Source organism: Puccinia triticina, chromosome 3A (genome assembly GCF_026914185.1).
Source record: "Puccinia triticina chromosome 3A, complete sequence".
NCBI lineage: Eukaryota > Fungi > Basidiomycota > Pucciniomycetes > Pucciniales > Pucciniaceae > Puccinia > Puccinia triticina.
The window spans coordinates 1,455,748-1,482,072 of NC_070560.1; the positions used below are offsets into that span (position 1 = coordinate 1,455,748).

The 26,325-nt window shown below is 46.3% G+C and overlaps 5 protein-coding genes across 5 annotated transcripts; 4 read left to right on the forward strand and 1 right to left on the reverse strand.

Annotated features, from left to right (window-relative positions):
* Window positions 1-3,009: 3,009 nt before the first annotated feature.
* Window positions 3,010-3,396, forward strand: PtA15_3A165 (uncharacterized protein; the record flags this gene model as incomplete). The annotated part of the gene is made up of 1 exon (XM_053167106.1): window positions 3,010-3,396. The coding sequence occupies one exon, from the start codon at window positions 3,010-3,012 to the stop codon at window positions 3,394-3,396; it is 387 nt and encodes a 128-aa protein (XP_053018356.1).
* Window positions 3,397-12,749: 9,353 nt separating this feature from the next.
* PtA15_3A166 (uncharacterized protein) lies at window positions 12,750-14,433 on the forward strand (the record flags this gene model as incomplete). The annotated part of the gene is made up of 3 exons (XM_053167107.1): window positions 12,750-13,264; window positions 13,471-13,763; window positions 13,853-14,433. The coding sequence occupies 3 exons, from the start codon at window positions 12,750-12,752 to the stop codon at window positions 14,431-14,433; spliced, it is 1,389 nt and encodes a 462-aa protein (XP_053018357.1).
* A 1,418-nt stretch (window positions 14,434-15,851) lies between these two features.
* On the forward strand, window positions 15,852-17,122 carry PtA15_3A167 (uncharacterized protein; the record flags this gene model as incomplete). The annotated part of the gene is made up of 5 exons (XM_053167108.1): window positions 15,852-15,973; window positions 16,157-16,287; window positions 16,436-16,576; window positions 16,678-16,769; window positions 16,883-17,122. The coding sequence occupies 5 exons, from the start codon at window positions 15,852-15,854 to the stop codon at window positions 17,120-17,122; spliced, it is 726 nt and encodes a 241-aa protein (XP_053018358.1).
* Window positions 17,123-19,170: 2,048 nt separating this feature from the next.
* Window positions 19,171-19,810, forward strand: PtA15_3A168 (uncharacterized protein; the record flags this gene model as incomplete). Its single annotated transcript, XM_053167109.1, has 3 exons — window positions 19,171-19,282; window positions 19,382-19,490; window positions 19,591-19,810. The coding sequence occupies 3 exons, from the start codon at window positions 19,171-19,173 to the stop codon at window positions 19,808-19,810; spliced, it is 441 nt and encodes a 146-aa protein (XP_053018359.1).
* A 1,314-nt stretch (window positions 19,811-21,124) lies between these two features.
* Window positions 21,125-22,219, reverse strand: PtA15_3A169 (uncharacterized protein; the record flags this gene model as incomplete). Its single annotated transcript, XM_053167110.1, has 2 exons — window positions 21,125-21,922; window positions 22,013-22,219. 2 exons carry the CDS (start codon window positions 22,217-22,219, stop codon window positions 21,125-21,127), a joined length of 1,005 nt encoding a protein of 334 aa, XP_053018360.1.
* Between the last annotated feature and the right edge of the window lie 4,106 nt (window positions 22,220-26,325).

Below are 26,325 nucleotides of genomic sequence, written 5' to 3' on the forward strand. Positions count from 1 at the left end.
CAGTAAAATTAGGGAAACCCATTTTCTTGGAAATGTGGTAATTAATTTGAATTTGGCTAAAAAAATGGTGAAACACTTTTTTAAGAGGTTGAAAGTCTGAGTTAAGTCAAGGTTGGACTACAGTACCACTCCAGTTTGGCCAGACATTCTCGCTTCCTCACAAAAATGATCTGGTGAATTTTGCTTTTTTTTGCTTTTCAAAATTCACATGTGCACATGCAAGTGAACTTTTTCACACTTTGCTAATAGTCACCCTGATGTACATGCGTACATTGATGTGGAAATATCACAGGATGGGCCTTTCACGGCCACCTGAAAAGTAAAAGCTTTGTGTTGAGACACCAATTGTCCCCCTGATGTACGCAAGTACATGAGGGGGACAATATCACAGGCTGGGCCTTTCACATATCCATGAAAAGGACACGCTGGTCATGGAGCCAAGAAAGGCCTATATTCTGGATTGATTTCTGGATGAATTGTAGATTAGTTCTGGATGATTTCTTGGCAAGTTATGGTTCATTTCAGGATGATTTCCAACTGATTTCCACAGCTGACTTCCAGTCTTTTTCACACCTATCCAATTTTTATTTACCAAAGGCCTCCAGCACAGTTATGGAAAAAAGTTACAATAGGGCACTCCCTGGGGAGTGGGAAAATATCTCCCCTGGTGTTTCATAATCATTCTTAGGAACTTATTTTCCACCCCTGTAGCCAATCTCATGTGTTAAAGGCTGTGGCCTGAGCTTCTGCTTTCAAAAATGTGGTGCCAAAAACATTAGATGACCCACTGTACATCGTGAATCACTTCTATTCTTCAGATGTGTCATGATCCTTGTTGTCATCTTTGAGCCAATCTTGAGTGCAGACAAGCACCTCAAGTGTATCAGGATTGAGGCGGCTTTGGTATTTGTGTAGGACTTGGCTGGAGGTGGAGAACGCTGCTTTGGATGCAACAGAGGTTGCTGGGATACTCAAAATTGTTCAAGCAAGTTGAGCAAGGGTTGGAAACCGCATTGAATTTAAGTCCCATCATTTGAGTATGTCAAATTGGGTTCCCTTTGAGATTGAGATGTTTGCCTCTTGAAGGTAAAGATCAAGCTCTCTGGTTGGGGTCCTAGTCAAGTCAACACCTTTGGTCTTAGCAAGATGCTGTTGGAAGGCCAAGTTGTCTTCATCTTCATTAGGGGGTATCAAATATGACCAAATCCATCATTGTGTAATTGACTGGTTTTGAAAAACCCACCATTTTTAAAACATGCTGGTCCTTCTTCTACCCCATTTTGGGATCCACTGGTGACAGATTTTGTTTTTGGCTAATTGCCTGGTTTCTAATTGTGGATTTCTCATACTTGATACCCCTTATTATGCTTCTGGAGCAACTCCTGAGTTTCAGATTCCTGGATCACTCACATCCCCACCGTGAACCGGGTCTCAATGGGTACCCATGGGCCAACCCATCCCCAAAAACCCGTGAACCAACCCACAACGGGCCACCCAGTGGGTCGACCCATCCGGCTGACCCGCCCCACCCCACACCTGGGTGGGTTGGGTAAACCCAACCCACTCTCACCCCTAGATTTCCGTCAAATCAAAGTGAAGCAAGATCAAGAGTTTCCTGCGACCCCTTCTGGTTCCAGTTCTGAGATTGTTCCTAGCCACCAGCCCTACCAGTCTGTAGAGATTTCAATCCCACCATTCCGCCTCCAAGATGAGGTTAAACTATCTTTTCCAATCTGTGCTTCCAACCACCTTTGCAAAGAGGCTAAACTATCTGATCCTGATCCAATTCCTGCTCCTTACCCTCCAATCTCTGTGGACCATCTCAGCTCTTCTACAGCCGTTCTCTGCAATGAGAATAAACTATCTGATCCTGATCTGTTATCTGATTCCTTTCTCAGCCCCTCTTCCAATTCTTATCCAACAAAATTTTGCCACCTTCCTCAATTCCGCATCCGCAATGAGGGTAAACTAGTTCTGCATGGTTTGGATGTGTTGGGTTTTAGTTTCCTGCAGAGGCAAAATGGAGTGCAAATAAGTCCTCCCAATTTTTCACCTCCAGGGCTTGATGCCACTTTAGTTTTCAAAACTCTACCTTGTGCCATGTTTGTGAGCAATACTCAATCCCTTGATTCTTCCGCTTGTTTAGGCCATTGTATTCAGTTTCAAGATCATCTCCAAGAGCCCCGGACTCCCTTCTGCCACTGGTTCCCATTCTTTTAGGTTTCTTCCAGTTCAATATTGACTCAGCATATTTTTATTTGGAGAGAAGAGGAGAGCAGTCTAGGGACAGACTGCAAGTTGGGGAGAGATGTGGTGAGCAAAACGGTACAGACGGTCTACAGTTCAAGATCCAGATGAAGACTCAAGATTCAAGTGACCAGTTATCAAGATCAAGCCCTCAAGATTATCCATCTTAAATCTCAAGCTCAAGATCCAAGATGTTATGATTGTTATTGATTATTTTTGTTGATTTTTCTCTCTGTTATTTTTGATGCGGCTTCAGTTCAATTACAACTGATTCTTGAATGAGCCCCCTGGTACTCAGCAATGTGAGACGGTATGGTGCCAAGTGCAATTATAATGTGATGGTCATTGACTTGCTCAGCCCCAGCTTGGAAGACTTGTTCAACTTTTGTGGACACAAGTTCAGCCTCAAGACCACCCTATTTCTCGCTGACCAAATGGTACACCCAACCTTGTTCCACCTCTGGTCTCAAACATAGCTTGAACAGTTTTCTTCCCCCCCCCCCCCCCCACCCTGCAGATCAGTTGGATTGAGTATTTCCATTTGCGCAACTACCTCCATTGGGAAATCAAGCCGGACAACTTCCAGATGGGCTTAGCCCTGCGTGGGCATAAAGTGAGCATCATTGACTTTAGGCTAGCAAAGAAGAAGAGGCGAAGATGCAGATGCACATTGTGTACCAAGAGAACATGGACATGATGGGTACGGTGTGCTACACCTCAATAAGCAACCATCGGGGGGTCAAAAATGCCCGGCAAGACGACATGGAGTTGCTTGGCTACGTATTCATGAACTTCCTCCAAGGGAATCTCCCCTGGCAGGGCATAAGTGCGGCAGCCAAGAACCAGATGCACGTACAAATCATGGAGAGCAAGATGACCACGCCAACCAAGTCCCTCTGTCAAGGCCATCCCAAAGAATTTGCCATCTACCTCAACTACACACGCTTGTTGGGGTTCAATGACAAGCCGGACTACCCCTACCTCCGCAGGCTCTTCCGCAACCTCTGCGTCTGCGAAGGCTTTACGCACAACTACGTCTTTGATTGGTTCATCAAGGCACGCAAATATAACCCAGCCGCCGCTGTCCCCACCTGCAAGCAGATAGCCACCAAGGACCGTGATCCCGCTCCCACACCGGCCTTGACATGAAGTGAGTGCTTCTCTACTCACATTCACACTCCAGCTTGGTTCCCAGATAGATTTCTAACCTCTTTGGGCACAACTTCCTAGCCTCAACATCATACCCAAAATGGAACGGATCTTGTTCCAAGAATTGGAGTCTGGATCTGAATGGGAGTCTTAGTCTACCACCTAAACGTCCCGCCTTTTTCTTTTGCTGTGGGTGGCTGAGCTGCTGTGTATGTGTGTGTGTGCTCGGGTATGGGAAGATATAGGTGCAGGTCTTGATGGAAGGGGTTGTGTTGCATCCGGATATTTACAAGTCAATGGTGGAGGTGGCGAAGGATGAGGCAGCTTGCAGGGAAGCTTCAAGAAACTGACATGAGGGAGCTCGGCGGATGGACAAACAACACGGGTGCAACACAACCCCTTCCATCGAGACCTGCACCTATATCTTCCCGTACCTGAGCACACACACACCTCACAACCTTTTTTCTTCTTCTTCTGGTTGGTCGGTGCCAGCAACAAAGTAACCATTACAATACATGTATCGTAGCGGCATATACTGTCAACCCTTGAGACATTTAGAATGTCCAAGAGGGCTGCAAATACAATTATTATTATCATTAATGTAGTATACAATTTTATAATTATTATTATCATTAATGTAGTATACAATTTTATAAAAAGCGCGGGCGCAGAGAAGTGAGAGCGCTGAGCGCAGAGATAATGAATATGTAATGATATGTTATGTGCTATAGCCGCGCTATGGAGCAAGGCTGAAACGCTGCGCTGCGCTACAAAAAAGCGGTCTTTTAGCGCAGCGCAGCGGGGAACCGCTGCGCGGTCAGCCCAAAAAGCGGTAGCGCAGCGCCAGTCCCGCTGCGCTACCGCTGAAAATAGCGGGGGCCCGCTTTTTCCCCGACCCAAAAAGCGGTAGCGCAGCGGACGGGGCCGCTCCTTTCAGCGCCGCGCAGCGGCCACCAAAACAGCTGCGCTTTGCGCTGCGCTGCGCTTTTTTGGCTGGCAGCGGGGGAGCGCTACGCGGCCAGGTCAAAAAGCGGTAGCGCAGAGATGGTTCCGCTGCGCTACCGCTGAAAGTAGCGGGTCCCCGCTTCTTGCCAGACCCAAAAAGCGGTAGCGCAGCGGGCGGGGCCGCTACTTTCAGCGCAGCGCAGCGGCCACCAAAACCGCTGCGCTGCGCTTTTTGAAGCGCAGCGCTTTCACCCTTGTATGGAGCGCGGGAACTGCGAGTAAGAGTAATGCATATATGCTTAAAGTAAGAACAACCACAAATAGTAGAAATAATCATCAAGAATTAACAAACATAGAAAAACAAGTAATGAGGAAAAACTTTGACATGTACGATGATACAATCACAACCAAAGACACAGAAGAGAGAACAGTTATCTCTTTGAAAGAGTCAGAGAGAATCTCTCCTTCCCCCAGAGACGAACAGATCTAATTTTTACTCGACTTCCGACCAGAATTCGTAAACTAAAGGTAATTACTACTTAGAACGACTCTACGCTAGACTACTGTATTACAGTACTCTAGTATAAGACTCCTTTATCTAGTATTTTCCTCAACATACGTTAACAAGCGGAATCGGATAATTATTGATATGAAATTCTTGTGACCTTACTCAGATCCGTAGAACTCGTTAAGCAATCGTACTCGATAGAGATAGTGCTACCAAGAACTTACTCTGTAAGTTTAAATTCCTTATTCTCATCAAGAGTTATATTATACTCCTCTCTTATAATTATATATTTCTCCCGAACTACTTCCCATTTCCTTACTCTTACTAAATATCTGTAAACCAACTACACTATAAAACTGTACCTCTGGGTTTTTTGGTAATAACCCTACCGTGCTATCTTAGCCGGAAAGAAACCAAAAAGATCTTATAAATATCTTAGATCTAACCTCCTATAGATTTCTATAGGAGAGGCTAGCTATAAGCAGCTTAACCAGTCTACAAAGACTAGACCGCTATACGCGCGATAAACATAAATGTAAATCTCTCATCTTTTATCTTTTATTCTTTTCTCTTGCTATCTACCGTTGTATTTAGACCTCTTTAGTAATTATACATATATAATTACTAATACCTTTTCTAGCTAGTTCCCTACGCGGGTACGTCAGCTGACATATACAGTGTATTGTAATTGGGTTCTGTTAAACAATAATTGAAAAGTAGTGTAGCAAATCGGCACACCAATGAAATGTATTGAATGCACTGATAAATCATTTTAAAGCTCAATGTAGCGCATTGAGCCTCTGTTACGTGCCGTTACAATTATGTATTGGAGCGGTGGCGCATCGGCCCCTTGATACATAAATTCAAAAAAAGCTGTAGCGCATTGGCGCGCTGTTACACAAAACAAAAATTCCCGTTGAGGAACTCTGGCCGGTGCTAAGCCGTCAGCAGTTTGGGGAGGGGAATGTGAACTGAGAATCTGAGATGTGTGTGCCCTCCGGGGTGGTTGGCCGTGAATGAGCGCGGTGAGTCGTGTAAGCGTGGGGGGGGGATGATTTTCTGACGGCTTGGAGTTGCGCGTCGGCAATTTTTGTTTTGAGAAGGGAGCCGGGGATACTGCCGGCCGGGTTGTGATCTAAACCAGATAGTTGGAGGAGATTGGAGTTGCGGGGAAAATGAACCTTAAAGACGTCGGAGTACTGGTGTAACTATGCCAGGAAAAATAACCTTTAGATTGATGGATCACTAAAATTTTGGGTCAGAGTGGGTCCATGCCACTCCAAAGCCGGAGTTCGAACTGAACTCAAACCCTGGAGCTTGTGACATCTAACAGACAGCTCATCACAACCTAGCGTGCACGCGCGCGCTACAAACAAGACAAGAAACAGAAACAAAACCAACCCTCCTCATCCAAAAACCTAACCAACACGCGCAAAAAAGAAATCATAAAGAACAACATAAGCCTCTCCGGCAGAAACAAAATAAACAATAAGAGAAAAAAAAGAAAAATGAAGAGCCTGAAACGTCTTGAGGGTCCCACGCGCTCCGCGCTACTGAGTCTTGACATCCACCGTGGTCTTGATGACTGAGAACTGCAATTTGACCTGAATTGAAACTGTCCGCGGCACCACAAACCGGCGCACCACACCGTGTAACGGAGCGGGCGCATGTTACAATAGGGGGTATCAAATATAACCAAATCCACCATTACCTTATAATTGATGGGTCTCACAAAATCCTCAATTGCAAATGCAAAAAAACCTTCTTTTTTGCCCAGGGCGTTTCAAATATACAAGAAAAAAAATTACCTGTTCTAAAAATTGTACATCCCCCTATTTGATTTTCAAAGTTTTTGCACCCCAATTTTCCCCACCCAAAGTCATCCACACACCAACCTCAACACACAATTACCTCAACCACCCCTACACAAATTTCTTCTGTTCAAGGTGTGTTTCACCTCCACTTCCATCAAAGTATACTTATAGCTCAATCTCAAAGAAAAAAAAAATAACTGGCCATACAACAGAGTTGGTTACTTGCAGCTTGATCTCAGTTGCAATATCAATTATCCGCACTTCATCAAACCGCTTTGGAATATGGGGGTTGGGCTTTCTGTGGACCTTACGGTCAAACAATGGACTCCTTACCTTAACTCATCTGGATCTCAAGTTTTTCATATTGCTTTTCTCAGTGGCTTGTGCATGTTGGCAGTCAATGTGCATTATCTACTATTGACTCAATAACCTCAACTTATTCTTAAATCACTCAATTCAAAAGACCGCACCTTCCCCCCACCCTCACAGTCTCAAACCCCCTTGCCAAGGCCTCAGCCTCTTCCATTGGGTTGCAAGCCTACCAACTTGCTCCAAAATCTCTATTTGCTTTGCCTCACTTGTCCAATCAGTCAACTCAGCCACCTCACCGGTTGAACGTTCCTGATGCAACCCAATGATCCTTCCAATCCTGCATGTATAGAGTTGCAGGAATTCATCAAAGAAGTATTGCAATCCAAGCCTGAAGATTCAGTTGATGAAGGCTGGAGCATCCTTTGATGAGCAAAAAGTATAAATTTATTTGACTATGGCAACTATGTGTTTGTGTCTGTTGTTGGTTTAGGCAATGAAGCTCTTGCAGAACATACATATGTCAGCATTGTGGTCCTTCCTGCAAACATGAGCACACCAGAGGAGGCCACCTGAGGATGTGCTTTGCAAATGAGCAATCCACCATCCCATATCCCATCCACAATAACAATCCACAAAGGAGGCCCTGACTCTGGCAGTGACGTAGGGCATCTCAAACAGATGTTTCTGACGCAAACCAGAGGAGGCCTCCTGAGGATGTTCCTGGCAATGGGTATTGGGGTTGGAGGAGGGGGGGAACATCTGGAGGCTTCAGTTTGTTTGCTTTATTGGAAGAAGAAACAACTTGCCTTCAAGCTCATGATGTATTTTTACGTTAATTGTCCTTTGAGCGTTGTTGAGATAACCTAGAAGTGTAAATTGCAGTGTGGAAGGTCAGCAAGGCCTTGCTGAAGCATAAGAAAAATGAAAAGACTCACTTGAGGAGTTGAAGGGGTTTCCAGAGGCAAGGGAGGTTTCCAAGGCGAAGTAGCAGGCTTTGAAGGTCAATGGAGGCCTGGATGGTCAGCCAGGCCTCTCAGGTGCATTAAAAAGCAAAAAAAGATCAAAAAAATCTCACCTCAGGCCTTGGTGGGGGTTCCAGTGGCAAGGGGGGTGTCCGAGGCGATTTTGAAGGCTGTAAAGGTTAAGAGAGGCCTGGATGGTCAGCCAGGCCTCTCAACTGCATTAAAACAGGTCTTGATTGATTGATTGAGACCCAGGCAAAAAAAAGATCAAAAAAAACTCACCTCAGGCCTTGGTGGGGGTTCCAGTGGCGAGGGGGGTGTCCGAGGCGAGGTTGTAGGCTGTAAAGGTTAAGAGAGGCCTGGATGGTCACCCAGGCCTCTCAAATGCATTAAAAACCGGTTTCAATCGATCGATCAAGACCCAGACAAAAAAAATGAAAAAAACACTCACCTGAGGCCTTGGTGGGGGTTCCAGTGGCGAGGGGGGTGTCCGAGGCGAGGTTGAAGGCTGTAAAGGTTAAGAGAGGCCTGAATGGTCACCCAGGCCTCTCAAATGCATTAAAAACCGGTCTCAATTGATTGCTCAAGACCCAGACAAAAAAAAAATGAAAAAAACTCACCTGAGGCCTTGGTGGAATTAGAATTCTGCCCCATGCCCAGAAGAGGGCCTATTTCTTTTTTGTTCTTTTTCTTTCCATCCGGCTCCTATAGTCAGCTAGGCCCCCTTTAGGCCCCCTTTCCCACATGTATTTCATCTGTTCCCATATGAAATACAGACCTCACTTAGTTCCAAGCCATTGGTAGTCAGACCTGCTCCATTGGAGACTTCTGCACTGCTGTTCTGAGTCCCTGTGAATCCTGTGCACTTGACCTTCTTCAGCTCACTTCACCTCATTCTCAGGCCTCTGGCCACATTTCTTTCAGGTGGGGGTTCCAGTGGCAAGGGTGGTATCTGAGGCAAGGTTGAAGGCTGTAAAGGTTAAGAGAGGCCTGGATGGTCACCCAGGCCTCTCAAATGCATTAAAAACCGGTCTTGATCAATTGATCAAGACCCAGACAAAAAAATGAAAAAACACTCACCTGAGGCCTTGGTGGGGGTTCCAGTGGCGAGGGGGGTGTCCGAGGCAAGGTTGAAGGCTGTAAAGGTTAAGAGAGACCTGGGTGGTCAGCCAAGCCTCTCAAATGCATCAAAAACCGGTCTCAATTGATCAATCAAGACCCAGACAAAATAAAATGAAAAACACTCACCTGAGGCCTTGGTGTGGCGAGGGGGGTGTCCAAGGCAAGGTTGAAGGCTGTAAAAGTTAAGAGAGGCCTGGATGGTCAGCCAGGTTGATTTGATCAGGTTGTTGGTTGGATGAAGTGGGATGAGCAAGCAAGCTGGGGTGTAAAGCGGTTGAGATGAGTCAATGAGCAACCAAGCTGGGGTGTAAAGCGGTTGAGATGAGTCTTAAAAAACTAGTATATTTGAGTTGACTGGTTTCAAACAAAAAAAGTGTGATTTGTGTATATCAAAATCCACCTTGGTTGGGTTGGTGGATTTTGAAAACCCGTTGGTTAGGAATTGTGGATTTGGCAATTTCTAATTGACGGGTTTGTAATGGTGGATTTCTTATATTTGATACCCCCTATTATAGTATTCAGCCTGTTTGATTTGGGCCTGTTGAAAACACTCCATTGCAGTCTCTTGTGTTACCTGCAAATCAACTAAAAAAATCATCCAAAACTTTGTGGCCTGTGTTTTCAGTCATAATGTTAAATCAAGGATGAAACCCATATCCCAATTTCTTAAATGCACACAATCCCAGACCTCTGAATCTAAGTTTTGAGGTGTTTTTTTTCTTGCAAAATGGCAAAAACTGTAGAGACTGTAAAATGAAGATGTGTCTGGTGAGAGTAGAACTCACAACCTCAGCTATGCTGAGACACATACTAGAGTGCTGCCTTTACCAACTAGGCTACAGACACTTGTGGCTGCCAGCTGGGTGGTTGGTTGGTAGTGCTCATGGGTCGATCCAACAGCCCTCTATACTGTGGTGATACATCATGGTAGCAGACTAACAGACAACTCAACACCCCCCCTTGCTACATGATGGGAAGTGGGGATTGACCCCAAGAGAGAGTGGGAATGAGACCCAGGAAAGATGATCAGCGTAGGGATTGAACCCGTGATCTAGATGTAGGCTTATAGGGGTTTGCGTGGTCTTACAAGTAAGCATTCACAAATTCATCAAGTCTTTATTGTAAGCGAGTAGCGCTCAGGTAGCTCTGGGCTCATAACCTGTAGAGACTGTAAAATGAAGATGTGTCTGGTGAGAGTAGAACTCACGACCTCAGCTATGCTGAGACACATACTAGAGTGCTGCCTTTACCAACTAGGCTACAGACGCTTGTGGCTGCCAGCTGGGTGGTTGGTTGGTAGTGCTCATGGGTTGATCCAACAGCCCTCTATACTGTGGTGATACATCATGGTAGCAGACTAACAGACAACTCAACAAAAACAGCCTACAAATCTCACAGTACATGTTGAAATCCCCAAAGGTCCAGAGGCCCTATGGATCAAGATAGCAAACGGGTACCTGTGCAGTGGTACCCAGCACCCGCTGGCGGGTACTCATCAGGGTGGCGGGTACCGCCGCTGCGGGTGCGGTTTTTTAGGTGTGCCAATTGTGTATGTATGTACCTGCCCCCCTCCTGGACCAAGCTTAACAAAGCCTCTCTGGAGGAGAGCCCCGCAGGGTCTCTGTCTCACAGAGAGGCTTGCCCCCAAGCGTCGAGCTTTGGCGTGAGTCCTGACGCGCCTAAGACTCGGCAAACCCCCATTTTTTTACTAGATCCTTTATTACACAACCCCAGCTGCTTGGATTGGGTCATGAGTGACATGGCCTTGGAGCCTAGCTTCTTCCGCAGGCATTCATCCACTCTTACTTCAACAAATCCCCCATGGGGCTCCTGGACACCCTTGCAAAAACACCGATGAGCTCTCTTCAACGGATGTGGTTTTTCTTTTTTTTACTTGTGTACAGGAACTATCTCCATAAACATCCCTGTACTCTTCCAGGAGAATTGAAAACAGCAGTGTGCTAGATACAGCTCTGGTACAACATTGTCCTGCAGTTTGATACTTATGTAATTTGGTGTGGTGTATACAGCTTTCATGGATTTACCACACATGTACCTGTGTATGATCAATCCTTGAATCCTGAAGTCATGAAGTTACATGCCTTCTTGGTTCAAGGCCATTAAAGAAAAAAAATGGTGGCCTATGTAGTCTTGAAGGCAAGATGTAGGCCTTCAATTTGGCTCCTGGGCGGCCAATTTGGTCCACAGGATGATTGAGTAACATGGGGTCAAAGTTTGACACCAGCCAAAATCAAAAATGGGGTCCTCAGGACTCACGCCAAAATTTGCCGCTTAGTCCCAAGTTCCTCCTTCGGAGGCTCGCGCTTCGCGCGAGGCTGAAGAGGGACTGACTAAGTTCGCTCCTGGACTTGTCTCCAAACCTGCTCGCCGAAATCAACAACAATTATTATCCAACCTTCGTACAAGGCACAATTTTCCGAAACCAGTCATTTCTTCAGTTTACTGCAGTCTGGCTAAGAAGTACTGCCAATTGTGGACGGCATGGAGTCCAGACTCTTTGCCTTTGTTTTTCCAAAATGTTCATTGTAAATTTGTTGTGAATTATAGTGCCTCTGATGGGTGCGTTAATTTAGGATTTCGAGAGGCATTAATTGGAAGTCTCTAAATGCGGAGGGGAAGTTGTCTATGTTGCTGATGATGATGATGATGATGAGCTTGTTCTGTATATACAAGTGAACATTCTTCGAGCGCTTCTTGGGTGAGATGATCGCTGGCAACTCGGAAGCTGCTGAGATAAGCAAAGGCTCGACCCGGCGCCAATTTCCAGCGAGACCGAGAACACAAAAACCACCACCAACGACAACGGCAGCGACGACGACGACGGTCAACAGCACACACACAATATACATACCACAGGCAAGCAACTCGTATCCTAAAGAGAAACAACTAACCACAAACTAACCACAAACAACCATGTCTTCACCCACCGAAAACGAAATCGAAATCGAAATCGAACTCGAAAACGAACTCGAACAAACCTACCATGCCATCCACCAACTCATCCACTCAACACTCTCCCCAACAATACCCAACACCCCCCGACTCTCAACCGAATTCCAACCAAACTCATTCACCAACCACAACCCCCACCTCTCAATCCAATCATCACTCACCGAACTATCACCAACCACATCAACAACCCCAACAACCAACTCCGAATCAACCTCATCCATCCACCAACAACATCCTCAAACCGATCATCAACTATGTCTCACTCCAACAACAAAAACATCTTTCGACAAACAATCAAACCGATCCACACGCACCATGTCCCTCTCCATCCCGCCCACTGCCACCATCCAACCTAATCTCACCCATCTCCGCCACCGATCTATCCGGCCCTCACTCACCATCCAACCCGATCTCACCCCCGAACCATCCGACCCGCCCATCCTCTCTGCCCCCGCAAACACCACATCTAATCCTCAACAAATTAATAATAATAATAATAACAACAACATCAAAAAACAACCCAAAAATAAAACCAAAAAAACCGAATCCTCAACCACCTCCCACTTCACCCGCTCCTTGCTGCCCTCCAAAACGCCCGCCGGCCCGCTCGGACGCTCCTCCAAATTCTCGCTCGCCACCGTCAACACCAACGGCCTCATCCTTGTCCCCTCGGCCACCGGCAAACCTGTTGCCGCGCCGATCACCAACCTGTCCATGATGCCTCTCTACCTCGTCCAACCCTTCCTCTCACCCAACCCTTCCACCGCCACCTCCGCCTCCCACCCCAACACCCCCTTCGCACGGCTCTCTCTCCAACAACAATCCTCCGCGTTCGCCCGCTTCTTCCCCGAACGATCCTCCTTCCCCATCACCCCCGTCATCCCCTCCCCCCGACACCACCACCACCACCACCACCAACATCAACCCCCCAACCCGCTCATCCACTTCCTTCACAAACTGCTCCTCTTCCTCGCCCATCCACCCACCCATCGCATCGCATCCACACCCACAGCGTGTATATCAGAAGAAAAACAGAAACCCAAGCAGAACAAGAAGAAGACGAGCATAAAAACAACGCAAATAGTGGCCAGACTGATGGGCGCCTTCAACAAACGAACCCCTCAGCAACCCAAGCTCCTGACCCAAGCAGAGAAGACGGTCGTCCTGAGCGACCACTACTGTTGCTTCGCCATCCCACTCTACAACACCGGCATCTACTCCATCCTCGCCCAGTTCACCGTCTTCGGCTTTGTCTTCGGCATCCTCTCCTTCTCCGCCCCCTCCATCCTCGCCATCGTCCTCGACTTCGCCTACACCGCCTTCTTCGGAATCTTGTGTCTCGCCGTCGGATTCATCCAGGCCCTCGGGTTTGTCCTCTCCCTCTCTCTTTATCCTCAAGAAAAAAAAAACTAATTCGGCTTGGTGTCGGATCGGCCAGGTTCTTTGGTGTATATAAAGAAAAACCAGCAATCTTTAAGAAGTATTTTATAGGAAACGTGGGCCTCTTGGCGCTCACGTTCGGATACAGTCTGGTGTTGCTGATCATCTCCTCGACCAAGCATGCGACGGCGATCGACCAATGTCTTCTCCAATTCGTCTCCAACGAGGAGTTTGTGGATGGCCCGTCGAGCACCTCTAGGCAGGTGTGCTCGGTGTGGACGTACGCCCAGTTGGCCGTCTGTTTCTTCGTCTGGTTCCTGTTCTTCTTCTCCCAGCTATACTTCTGCTATAGTCAGTCCACATCATCTCTTCTCCCTCTCTTTCTCTCTCTCCGCCATTTACAGACGTACTGACTTGTGACGGGTGGGGTGTATCTGTAGTGGTGAAGATCTGGGGACAGGACCAGAAGCTAGACCACATCCGGTACCAATCGTTAATCTCAGCGGTCCGCCAATCACGCGCGACGTCTTCGATGGTCCATCCGGGCCAACTGGAGGGCGGGGACGAGTGGGAGAGCCGGTCGACGGGCGGCTCGCTGGACATCCGCTCGTCGATGGCGAGCGGCGGCCAACGGGCCAAGCCGCTGGCCAACGGGGGCAGCCGGCTGAAGAACGAGATCGAGTGGAAAGAGCTCCCCAATGCCCACCCGCTCGACCCCTCCGCCGCCGCCTCATCCGAACCGGGCCCCGGCATCGACAAGCAGAAGTCGAGGGAGTTTGGCCAGTCCGACTTCAGACCTGTCCCGCCCTCCGCCGGCTCATCCACTCTCATCCCCCCCTCCTCCCCCGCCGCCCACCATTCTCCCCCGGAACCCATACCCTCCGACCAGCTCCTCGCTCAGAGAGACCCCACCGTCTCCGGCCACTGGATCGAGGTCATCGACCATCCCTTCCCCCTACCCCCCTCCGACCCTTCCCATAAGCACTCCCCCACCGACGATCAGGAGTTCTATAAATCTTAACACGCCCCCCCCCCCCCCTCCCTTTCTCGTTTGTGTCTTCCACGTTTCTTATACATACCTCGTTCTTTTTCGCTCGTGTCGGATGCTTTATTTATTGTTTATACACCTTTCTCTGTCCCCAGCATACACATATCCTCTCTCTTCCCCGTCCTTCACCATCGCTCCCATATACACTCCATCCTTGAAAAACAAAAAAAAACTGTCGTTCTTCAGACCCCCCCCACCGCCGTAAATATCATTTATCTATATATCTTTGTGTGTCGTTCTCCTGTTGTACTTGTTCTCTTTTACCCGGATATATCTATCGTCCCTGCTCCTCCTCCAAACACATCATTTTCCTCGACCGTACAATACACCACCAGTACATCATTACCCCTGCCTGCTATCCTTATCACCTCCTTCGACTCCTGCGGCTAGCACTACCCATCGCCCATCCTGCTACCGTTACCCCACACATAACCACTGCCACCCCCACGCTCAGTCCTCCAAGCCCAATCCTCCGGCCTCCTCTTTCCTCTAGCTCTCTCTCTCCCTTTTATCGCATATGTGTTGCTGTTTCGGAGAAGTAGTTCGTGTTGTCCTATCCATACATAGATAGATCGTCTCGCTTCCTTCTTCAACAAAAAAAGAAAATACTTCTTCATGTGTGGTTTGGTTTGGTTTGGTTTGGTTTGTCCGTCGAACACTGTTTTGTGCCGTTTGTTTCCCCCTGTTTTTGTTTTTTGTGATCTTGTCCTTTTTCCTTTTTTTTACAGTTACGGTTAATTCTTTCTCATCGCTCCTCTTCAATCATTTGCAATTATCTCTCAAGGAGAATGGCACCATTGGGTGGGGAAAATATATAACCAATTTTGCAAAGATTTGCCAGAAGTAAAAACTCATACTGAGCATGCTCAGCAAAAAAAATGGTTTTTTACAAACTAGATTTTGAGGATATCAGGTGGTGGGCATGATACTTGTATGACGATTGACGAGGGAGAAGAGAGAGGGAAGTGGACCACTGATAATGGTGCTCTCATCCTGGTTATCCTGGGGCATGCCCAGCTAGCATCGACTACCTGCTGGCAGTGGCCTTACCAAACCTGAACACCTTTGCCGGATAGTCATCCCGATCCTACTAAAGATATGTTTTAGTTCTGATTTCTTTATTTATGTATGGTTGCTGAGCTCATGAAATGACCTCCAAATAAAGTATGTAGTCATGAATAAATATGGTGATGGTGTCGGAGCATGATGTCATAATACATCTGCCAGTGATATCCAAGCAGGACTAACCTTGTTGACCGAGGCATACAGGCTCCAGCGATCGAAAACCTTCGGAAACCACCACAAGGCTGATTCCCTCTCCCATTCCATCCCAGCTGAGCTCCGCCGTGTCGCGAAAGGAAGCCTTTTGAAGGTGTTGGCTAGCGTCGGCCATGTCTCTCAAGATCTCTGGTCATCGCCACAGTTATGCTCGGAATCGACTGCTGAACTTTTACATCGGCTCGCTTCTATCGAGGCCTCTGTTGACCAAGTCGTGCACTTCAGCCACCCTATCGTGAGTACATACAATACACATCTGGAACTTCGTCTGGATCGATCCCCCCTGGAAAACGCTCCGTCACGACGGCGCTTATCGACATCTATCATATGCATTCCCCTGCAGCCTGGGGCGATTGACGGCTGCCCACACATCCTCTTGTTTGTTCACGGTCTGACTTTGTTGTTCTCTTTCCGCAAGCTTTCTCCAGGAGGTGCTAGCTAGTAAGCTGGCTGACGAACGCCCTACCGTCGTATCCTCAGGATACAAGCCCCTCGACTATGCCCAATCGCTTGGAGTCAGCGTAAGGGCTATCAAGCTCACGGCGTACGGTATGTTGGTCTTCTCTTTGACCAAATTATGTATCACATCCCCATGGATCGTTTTCTATAGCTTGATTTCATGCTTCGATCAAGAAGAATGATTCTAGACAGCCTTCGAATCCCTTATTCTGATACCTTACCGCTTTCCCTTCCATAGGAGGTTTGATCTCTGCGCCACTTAGCCATGGGTTGATGAAACTTTTACACCGAGTATTTCCCAACCATGAATCAAGTGATAAAAGTAAACTTGGAATGATCTTGGCCTCCATGTTAATCACTGGCCCCATCCAGAACAGTGGTAAGTGTACATATACTTATTCCCTTCGCTTTCTCACCATATTATCATAGCTGATATGAGCTTGTGTGTCGGTAAATCGACAAACGATAATGCGCATATAGTCTACTTAATCGCAATGGGCGCAATCGAAGGACTGAAATCCCAGAAAGAGATCTATTTCTTTTGGAAAAATACTATTGGTATACTCACCAAAGTGAGCTTTTATGAATCCATTTGCAGTCATCTCGAATTCCACTGGGAAGCTCGAGGCTGGAGAGGGAGACGAGTGAAATTTACGATGCTTTTTTGTTTGTTTTGAACTACTAGATGTCAATCATCTTAGGGACACTTTCAACGATCATCGCCAATAGATTCTTGAGCAAAGAGTTATGGGTCCCGTTCTTCAACTTGGTCGGATTCGTCTTGGGCACCTACGTCAACTTTCTGAACAAGAAGAAGCAAAAAGGGGCCGCAAAAGATAAGAAAGACCCCAATCCTACGTCTTCTATCCATCATTCCAAAACTGCATTTAACGAGACAATAGACGATCACAAGCAGAGAAAGTAAAACCCCCACACTTTTCACTTTTGTTACCATCTGATACCATGGAGATCATAAAACCAAGATTGAATTCCAAGGACTTTGTTAGATCTTTTATATACTTATTTGAGAGAATCTCTGGTTTGTATAAACATGTACCGCAATGGAAATACCAATGGCAATGTGTGCTTATAGATGTGCATCATTGGCACACTGGACGGGCTTACCTCCGGCTCAGATCATGGAAGTCAATTGAGTTCCGGTGACCAAAGTACCATACGAAAGGATGGAGAATAATCAAACTTATCAAGAAAGCTGATTTCCATGGTACTTATCCTGGCCAGGTGTTAATTCACCAGCTTATCTTGAACTTTTACCCTTGTCATAAACTTGTCATTGTTATACATAAGCTGTATGGACTGGAATATCTTGGTAATACGACTCGCCCTATCGGGCTAGAACAGGCTACATAAATCGAAGGTTCTAAGAAAAGAAGAAAGATCGCCATCGCTACATACTTATTTAGCTCGAAACTAAAATACTTGGAGTTCGAAGATTATCCAGAGCCCGTCGGATACACACTACGTCATCTTTGACTGGGACTATGTAGTAGGCGCCGGCGCGAGTGGTGATAATGTAGCTGGCCTTTATCGCCCCTAACTCGCTAGACGTACATAAATATGGAATCCTGCAATGTGCATGACAAGCACTACAGCCCGGCGGCCACTGGGTCCAGCCTCCACAGTGTGCCGGTAGCCGGAGGTTGGACTCCGCTGGCGGATCGATACTCCACGCAATCCTCCATACCCACAATGTTCACGGCGAAATTCAGGGAAAACACCCTGTGACCAAAATTTGTTTGCCAAGATGCGCATGAAAATGTCTTCACTGGAATTCGGAATCTGTGCTATGTTGTAGAAGGGCTTCCGCCAGCTTTCGCCCGTCGCCTATCACAGCAGCGATGTAGAATCACCGGAGCCAAAACTGTACTGCATGACTTTAGCGGAGCGCAACAGTTTGGAATTTCATGGCTGTGCCGACAACCATTGGTAACCCCCAGAAAATGGTGACAGCTAAACTGCTCCTAGGTTCTTCATCTCAATTTCCAAAGAGATTAATCGCCCTCATGCTTCCATCAATATGTCATAGAATTCCTTCCTGTTTCCAGGGCATTTGGCAACTGTGCGGGAAACGCTCCCATGTGGACGGCAGAAACTTTCACCCAAGCCACCGGTCTAGTGTAGGATTCTTCATATGTTTAACCCTAAAAACTCACTCTTATTCAGCCTCGTGGGCTCCAACATCCCGCAGCGCCCTAATTTTGTTTTTGCTAATCTCTCTTTATCAGCGATCATATTTCTGAGCCACATGGGTCATTACATGCGGCTGTGGTTGGAGGAAAAAATGAATTCCAGAAAGGCGGGCCTCGCTTGCATCGGACGCAGAAACCGGGAGATGCGTCATTCTACAATCAATTCGAACAATGGCCAACTCAAGCCCGACACAACCTCGATTCTGCGGGGCCTTTGCGAAAGCTTCTTTTCTCTCTGTTTGGAATCAAAAGCCTGTTTAGGTGAGCTTATCTACCGGCGCAACATAGGTAAGTTTGCTTAGGCTTCGGAACGATTCTTTCAGATTTTCAAGGTTGAAATCTCTCAGGAGAACACCGGGCGATGCCAGTGATTGGGTATCTACCAGACCGAGATGATTCACATCAGATTTTGGGAGGATCACTGGCATTGAAAATAGCTCTCTCCTGTGGGATTAGACCCACTCCAGTGCCCGTTTTGTGTAGTCAGGAATTGTCCTCCCTCCCTTCCTCATCAACTCTTCCCCGAGTATCTCTTTGCCAGCACTAAAGTGCGATCAGTTCATCCGACCATCATATTTGCCGACCACTTTTGCTCAATTAAACGCTTTTCTCAAAAAAAGTAACTTTGCTTCACATTTGCACATCCTCAGATACAAGCACTCAGTACCGGATACTTCATACCCTTTTTATAAGCCCATTCGAAACAGCTGTCCGATATATTTTTATTCGTTCTCAATCTCAAATCGCCTTGAAAGATTCCCCGATGAGTCTCTTGTTTTTCCTTCTTTGGGTAACCTTCAATCTGGGGGTTTGCGAGGCGTATTTGAACGGCGGAAACGGTGACCCATGCGTTGGAACAATCCACCTTCATACCAGTTAGCCAATCTCCTTAGTCCTCGTCCTGTTGACACCATTGCTGAAGTTTTGATTTCGAACTGTGGCCACAAACTGTCCGACTCCTCCATGGGATCAAGATACGTCGAGTAGCCTAACGCTGATCCGGGATAAACGATGGGCATTCTACACGGACAACACTAACAGCCAGTATCACGTCGCCCCCTCAAGAAGTTTTTCACTTATTGCGTATGCCTACATTTACCTCACTTATGGTGTATTAATTCTGAGTCTTTTAGCTTGGATGGGTGACTGAATCTCAAATCCTTTTTTGAAATTGGTACCATAGCCGCGATCTATGTCGAATCGTTTTTGCTACGCCAATGTGGAGATCAACATGCTTTGGTAGTAAGGACGAAGAAGCAAACAAGAAGTGCATACGAATGGCCGAAGTGCTTCACGAAAGAGCTTTCATAGAGCCATCGAAAACGGCCGAGCTTTGGAATCGTGCGTTTGCCTACTTCAACCACTCAACAACAGCCGACGCCCTCATAAACCAATCGCAATAATAAGATCGACGGTAGCCAATGAGATCCTACATCAACATAGGCTAACGTAGTCAGCTTGTAGCCCTTAGTAATTAATTCTTTCAATGTGAATTCCTCCCAACACCTCTAAATTGTATCTCCTTTAAGATACCCTCTCATTAGTATTGAGGGAATTTATACCTCAGCTGATGTTTATTCAGTTTCCTTCATAAGCCCCCAGTTTTATTGGATCAGATATTACTAGCCGCAGGCTCAAAATAAACAATGCCTTATGCGCACTCAAAAACAGTCCTCTTGAATTTCCCAGTGTTAGTCCAATGCTCAAAAGCTGGGTCTTTGGGGCGAGTAAAGCGGTATTCAAAGGATGAAATTGACATAGTGCTAAGTTGTGAAGTCCTACAATAGGTCAGGCCAAAGCACTCCAGACTTCTCCTAGATCATAGATGCATTTGTATAATCATTAGAATTGTGTCCAACCCAAAAGAATTTGATCAGTGTATTCACAAGGGTCTACTCCTTTGAATCTGGGAACTGAGTGGACACTGGGTGACTCCCCTTCAAGATCTGATGGCCTCTCAGAAGTGATCCAGAGCCCCAAAAACTAGATTTCCTGCAAAAATGTAGAGTTTTTAAGGCCTATATCCACAATTGCAAGGGTTCCAGATGTGAAGGGAACTGATCTGAAGTCATCAAGTTGGACACTCCAAAACTTGCAAAATTGATATGGCACACATAATATACAGTCCAAATTATTGTAGTGTAGAATAGATCAAGTACTCAATTTTCAAACTTAACATAGTCCCGATTCCTTACGGGGGTGCAGAGCTCCGGGTGGGTGGCTCTGGTTCGGGGTCACAGGGTGACCGAGACGCCACGGGGGGTGCCCTTCGGGTTCTCACTGAGAGGCTTGATTTTACGATTCTATATAGCCATGGTGGGAGTGCACAGCTGTACACTCCATCACATATGGGGTGCATAGCTGTGATCTTCGCCCGCCCATCAACTGTACAATGAGCGATGTTAAGTAGAGCCAGCAGAAGTCATCCGAGGTCATCACCTGCAGTCATAAATGTCGACGGTTCAGTTGAAATTTTGAGGGTACTTAATTTAAATAGAATGGGTTTCGACCTTTCTTTTGTTTTCTGTATACATGGAAAAATAGACTCAGGTGAATAAATTTTAAGCCCTCAAATCACTGGAGACTTGCAGAATCGAAGGGCTCTACTAAAACAAACTATCAAAATTCTTAAATTGAGACAAGTTGACAGTTTGGAATCGGGCCATCCGGAAGGTCAAGATGAAGCATCTATTGCTGGTTGGTGTAACTTTTTCTGCTCAAGCGTTTTCAAACGATGGTATTTGATCTAGGATCTTTGATTCTTCAAGACTGGGTTTAGGAGTTGGAAAGCCTTTGTTGAGACGACCGGCCAGCTTATTCGGGTCCAGTAAGGCGAGATTACGATGGAAATGTAATCTAATGTGATAAAGAAAATCTGAATATGGACCGAGTGGGCGAGGGATGCCTTTGACATGAGCAAGGTTTCCGATTTTGGCCTTGGGGGTTGGAGTGCGACTGAGAAGAGATACGGTCGTGTGTCGAGCGGATTCATTGGATGCGTCGATGCTTTCGGCGGCTTTGCGAAGTAAGTCTCGCCGTAACTTTTTCGCATGAGCGGCCTCAATTAAAGCTTCTTCCTTGGTTGGGATCTCAGGGGGTTGGCAGTATTGATAAGCTTGAACGTATTGCTCACTTAGAACTTTTTTCAAGTTCTTCTTCGTCATCTCGGGTAGCAGTCGCTGGAATTCTTCGATAGCTTGTTTCGCTTGGGCTTCGGATTTGCAAGGAACGTTTCGCCACACGGCCACTGGGATTTTTGATTTGATACTATCAGAAGTGGTGTTCGAATTAGTCGACTTTGATGAAATTTCAAGTTGAGCAAGCTCCCGCGATATCGTTCGTATTACTTTATCACGTTTTAAGTCACGAGCGTTATCAACGAGTTCTATTATTGCCAAAGGCGCATGATCATTTGCTCGAAATCCCACGCGGTGAATCCTAGTGTATCCGCCACATCGAGTCTCATATCGCTTTGCCAAATTATGAAAGAGGTGTTTTCGTACTTGAACCCAATTCTGTTCCATTTGTATTTAAGCCAACAAGCAAGATACGTAATATTCCTCAGTTATCAATTGTAGCTTTCGAACGTGCAAATAGCCACATACCATGAGGTAAGACTCCGCTTTCCGCTGATAAAAAATATTTTCGGTTCCATACTTGGACCAAGTAATGACTCGTTCGGCCAGTCTTGATATCGCCTTGGCTTTGGGAAACGTCGTTTTGATTTGCTCGTGTTCGATCAGAGCTGACACTAAGTTTCTGAACATAGCCCTCCGATGGGACATCGAACGGTTGAGTTTGGCGAGACGCATTTTCGAATTGCAGGTTGTTGCGGCTTTTCGAGGTGGTCGAGGTGTTGACGTGAGGCTGGCTGCTTGGTCTTGGTTTTTGGGACCTTGTCTGGGCCGATAGCCCGCCGTGCCTCTCGCAGGGGGTTACGAGTATGCACCAAGTTCGGATATGCATAAGCAAAACAGCGAGGTCCGGATCATGCACAACACACGCCAAACCTTAACCAAATTTAGGACATTCACATTTATTGGGTTAAGTTGACAATTTCTGGGAACTTATCCCGGCCAGCAATTGTATTGGTGCAGGCTAACCTCAGGTTGACCTCAAACTGACTCAACAAATGTGTTTGCCTGCTTGAGATAGCCTTGGTTAGCTAATCTGCCCACAAACCTACTCCTAGGCTTAATTGGAGGACTTCCCATCAATCTGGAATACCAGATTTTCTCAGATTTTGCAGGGAAATGTAGGCAGATCTAGGACTTTGGAAAATTGAGCCTAGATTTACCTGAAAAATCTGGAAAAATCTGACTTCCCAGTGGCCAGGAAGTCCTCCATTGGGTGACTTCCTGTCAAGATCTGGAAAAATCCCAGAAGTATCAATGGCCCCAAAAGCTAAATTTCCCTGAAAAAATGTAGAATTTTTTTTGTTGATATCCACAACTGCAAGTGTCTCAGATGTGACAGGAAGTCATCCATTGACCTGAAAATCTAGCAAACAAACATGAATGCTCTAGCCAGTCCCTTGAGACTTTGGCTCCCAGGAGGTATATAGCCTGAACAGGGCTGATTTAGGAGGGACTTTCACCATACCTTCCCAAGCTGGCACAGCAAGAATACCACTTTTCTTTTTTCAACATTGTTGTTCACAGCTGGTGAGCAAGTATGGCCTTGTAGGACCTGCAGCACACTCTGCACACAAGCTGCAAAGTGCAACACGGCTTGATCTTCATGATAAGTAGGGAGTGGGGTATATCATGTTGACTGTGGTGGTGACTAATGTCAAGATCTTTGTTGCTGTAGTAGTCTTGAGCAAATGCACTGGTGAGTGAACAGCATCTGAATGCATGGCTTGGTCGCCAGATTGACTCCTCTGTGTGACACTTTTTTGCTTCTTGGATCTCCTCATGACCCTGGGCCCCACGGCCAACTTCTGGGTAATCCCAGCTTGAAGTCCAACGTCCAGGTGGAATTTATGGCCTAGCCGCCGTTGGGGTCAGCCCAACCTTCCAGACTTTTTCTCCTCCCAACATCCGCTCTGCAAACCTTTCCTGCAGGGTCAGATGGGGGGTGGCCAACGTCCGCGCGGACGTCCACCCGCCGTCCAACTGCACCCATAGTTTATACAATACACATATTGCATTTGTTGCACCGTTGATACTGGGATCCTGAACCCATCTTCCTTTCCATAGATCATACCATAACACACTATCATTAGCAATGGTGCAGCATAACATAGCACATTACTGCTGTGATGATTCATATAGGCAAATATCACAGAATGTCTGTAGCGTGGGCGGGAATGTGCACCCGGCTGAGCTCACTGTGAATTTGGTGATATAAGCACTCAGGATAATGTCAGAAAGCACAACTAAAAGCATATAGAAGTTTGCAGGCACAGAGCAGGATGACTTGCAGATTGTGGAACGGAGCGGAGGGCCAGAGCTGGACTGCAGCGGATCAAAGGCATGTACTGGATAGCAAAGGCGCAGTGGCAGGTGAACCAGGGAATCTAGGGCAGAGTGTGAAGCCCCAAATCATGTGGGTTTCACTGAGCTGTTAAAGGAAGATTACTTAATCAACCACCACCACCAAGTACTTAGTTTTCCCGCATCCACCACCTTCCTAGCTCAGTAGAGAAGTATCTTATTATTTCTACTGAGCTTGGTGTGTCCTTTCCTTCTCCTTCCTTTTCCCTCTTCCATTGTCATTCCCTCTCAAGACTCTTTTAAATAAGAGAGAGGTAGCTGATTCTTTCTACTGAGCTAGACATGCAATGAAACCAGGGTTCTAGAATTCTATCCAGGACACAAAAGTCTTGTCTAGTCCCACCATCTGATCTCTCTACATTGATCTAGTGAAGATTCTATTGAGACTCTTACATGGAGGGGCTGACCGCCAGGGGCTAGACAGAGGGTGTGAGAGGTCAAGTGTTGGAGAGGAGTCAAGCCTAGGAGTATGGCATATGGAAGTTGAGAAGAGATGGCAGAATAGTGTGGAAAAGTGTCTAGGTACGGATTTGGGCTGGAAAGGAAGCAGGAAAGCATGCAGGGGAGGGGGGAGAAAGGGATTCAGGGTTTCTCTTCTCTCTTTCTTCTTCATAATCTTAATTACTACTCATCATTGTACTTACACTTATGGAAAGTACTCAAGTATTAGGAGAGTTTTACATAGAGATGGCATCAGGTACCCATTTGCGGGTACCTGCTTTCAGGAACAGGCACCCGGAAACAGGTGCCGGGTGCGGGTGTGGGTGTCCAAATTTTGTGAAAATTTGGGCAGGTACCCGCACCGGCCACGGGTACCCGGGTGCAAAGTGCCATCTCTAGTTTACATGACCCTTATTGCTTACTTGATATTGCTGACTTTGTGCTAGCAGAGTGCGGAGCTTCACTACTTGCGGACTATTCCACTAAAGATCAGGCTCATTGCGGAGCACTGAAGGCTAGCGGAACATAGCAGTGCAGAGCCAAGACATGGGTAGACATTCTTAAGAAGGCAGAAGTGGTCATTTCTACACCCTGCCACCCTTTATTTCTACACCGCTAAAAACAACAGAATTATATGTTAGCTGTTGGCAATGGTCATTGGTAGCAATACCCACTGGTGACCAAAAAATACACCCTATTCTGTGTTATTCCTCTTTTTGGGGTCTGCTAAAAGCAGCAAAACATAGTGTAGTGCCTCTAAGAGCCCATTCACACTATTTCTGCAGTAGACCAAGCTAACAGCCACTATGCTAGTGTAAGGGGGCTTTTTGGTGTAGTTTAGCATAGAGGCCAACCATTGGGTAGAGAGATTCCATTTGGTCACACTGAAAAACAAATTCACACAAATTCTTTGAGGCGTGTTCAATGAGCATATGATTATGCTGCTGAGGCAAGATGTCATTCCTCTTTGAGAACCCTGATTTAGTGCACTGCAATGCTTTTGGCAAAGTCTGATTTGTTTGGTATGTAAACAATCTGATACACTAAATTTGGATTGAACAACTATGCACTCAAAAAACACAAATTTTTCAGTGAAAAAAGACAATGGGGTAGAATTGGTTTTAGTCCAAAATTTTTGGAGTGCATTGTGGGTGCACTCCAAAAAACAGGCTTCCTTGGAGAGTAATTCTGTTCACTCCAAAAGAAATTTGGAGTGGCCAACAGTTCACTCCAATGAAAATTGGAGTGGACTATAATTGTTCACTCCAAAATGGGAGTGGGCTATAACTTTTCACTCCAAAATTGGTGTGGATTTGTAATCTTTTGTGTCATTTTTCTGGAAGGCTTCCCAAGCTCCCCCCAGAAAAACAGGCTATAAAGCCTTTAGGCTTGGATGATCCTTCCAAGGTTAACAGCTTACAAGTTTCACCAGGAGGATTGTTGCCCCAACAAGTAGTCCCGCCCTGAATATTTCCATGAGGTATCATCAGATATTACAACATAATACAAAAAAATAATGTCAACTCCGCTACTCCAAGAGTGCCAAATCTACCACCAATGTTATGTAGAACAGCTGAAATAGTAGCTTATCATGGTACAAATATCTGCAAAAACTCCATTTAGAGCTCTCGGAGTGCAATCCACGTGATTATCAACACCAAAGCTTTTTTTTTTTATCTCAGCCTGGTTATCTTACCTTACCAAAAGTCTGGGACATGGACTTCTCTGAGCCTGTATAGCCCATGAAACAATGGATTGATCAGAATATATGACCGCATAGTGCATCATTGATGACTCAGCTCAGTCTACAAATTGCTGTAGGTTGAGCTTTTCAATTCTCCCTAGTTCGAATTCAATTGTTAAGTAAAAAAGGGGGGTTTATTTTGCTCATGAGATTGAGAGGGACCCAGGAATGGGGGAAAGAACAATGATAACTTGATTTGCTATTTCATTGGCGACGCGGGCTCTCTAGCAATTGA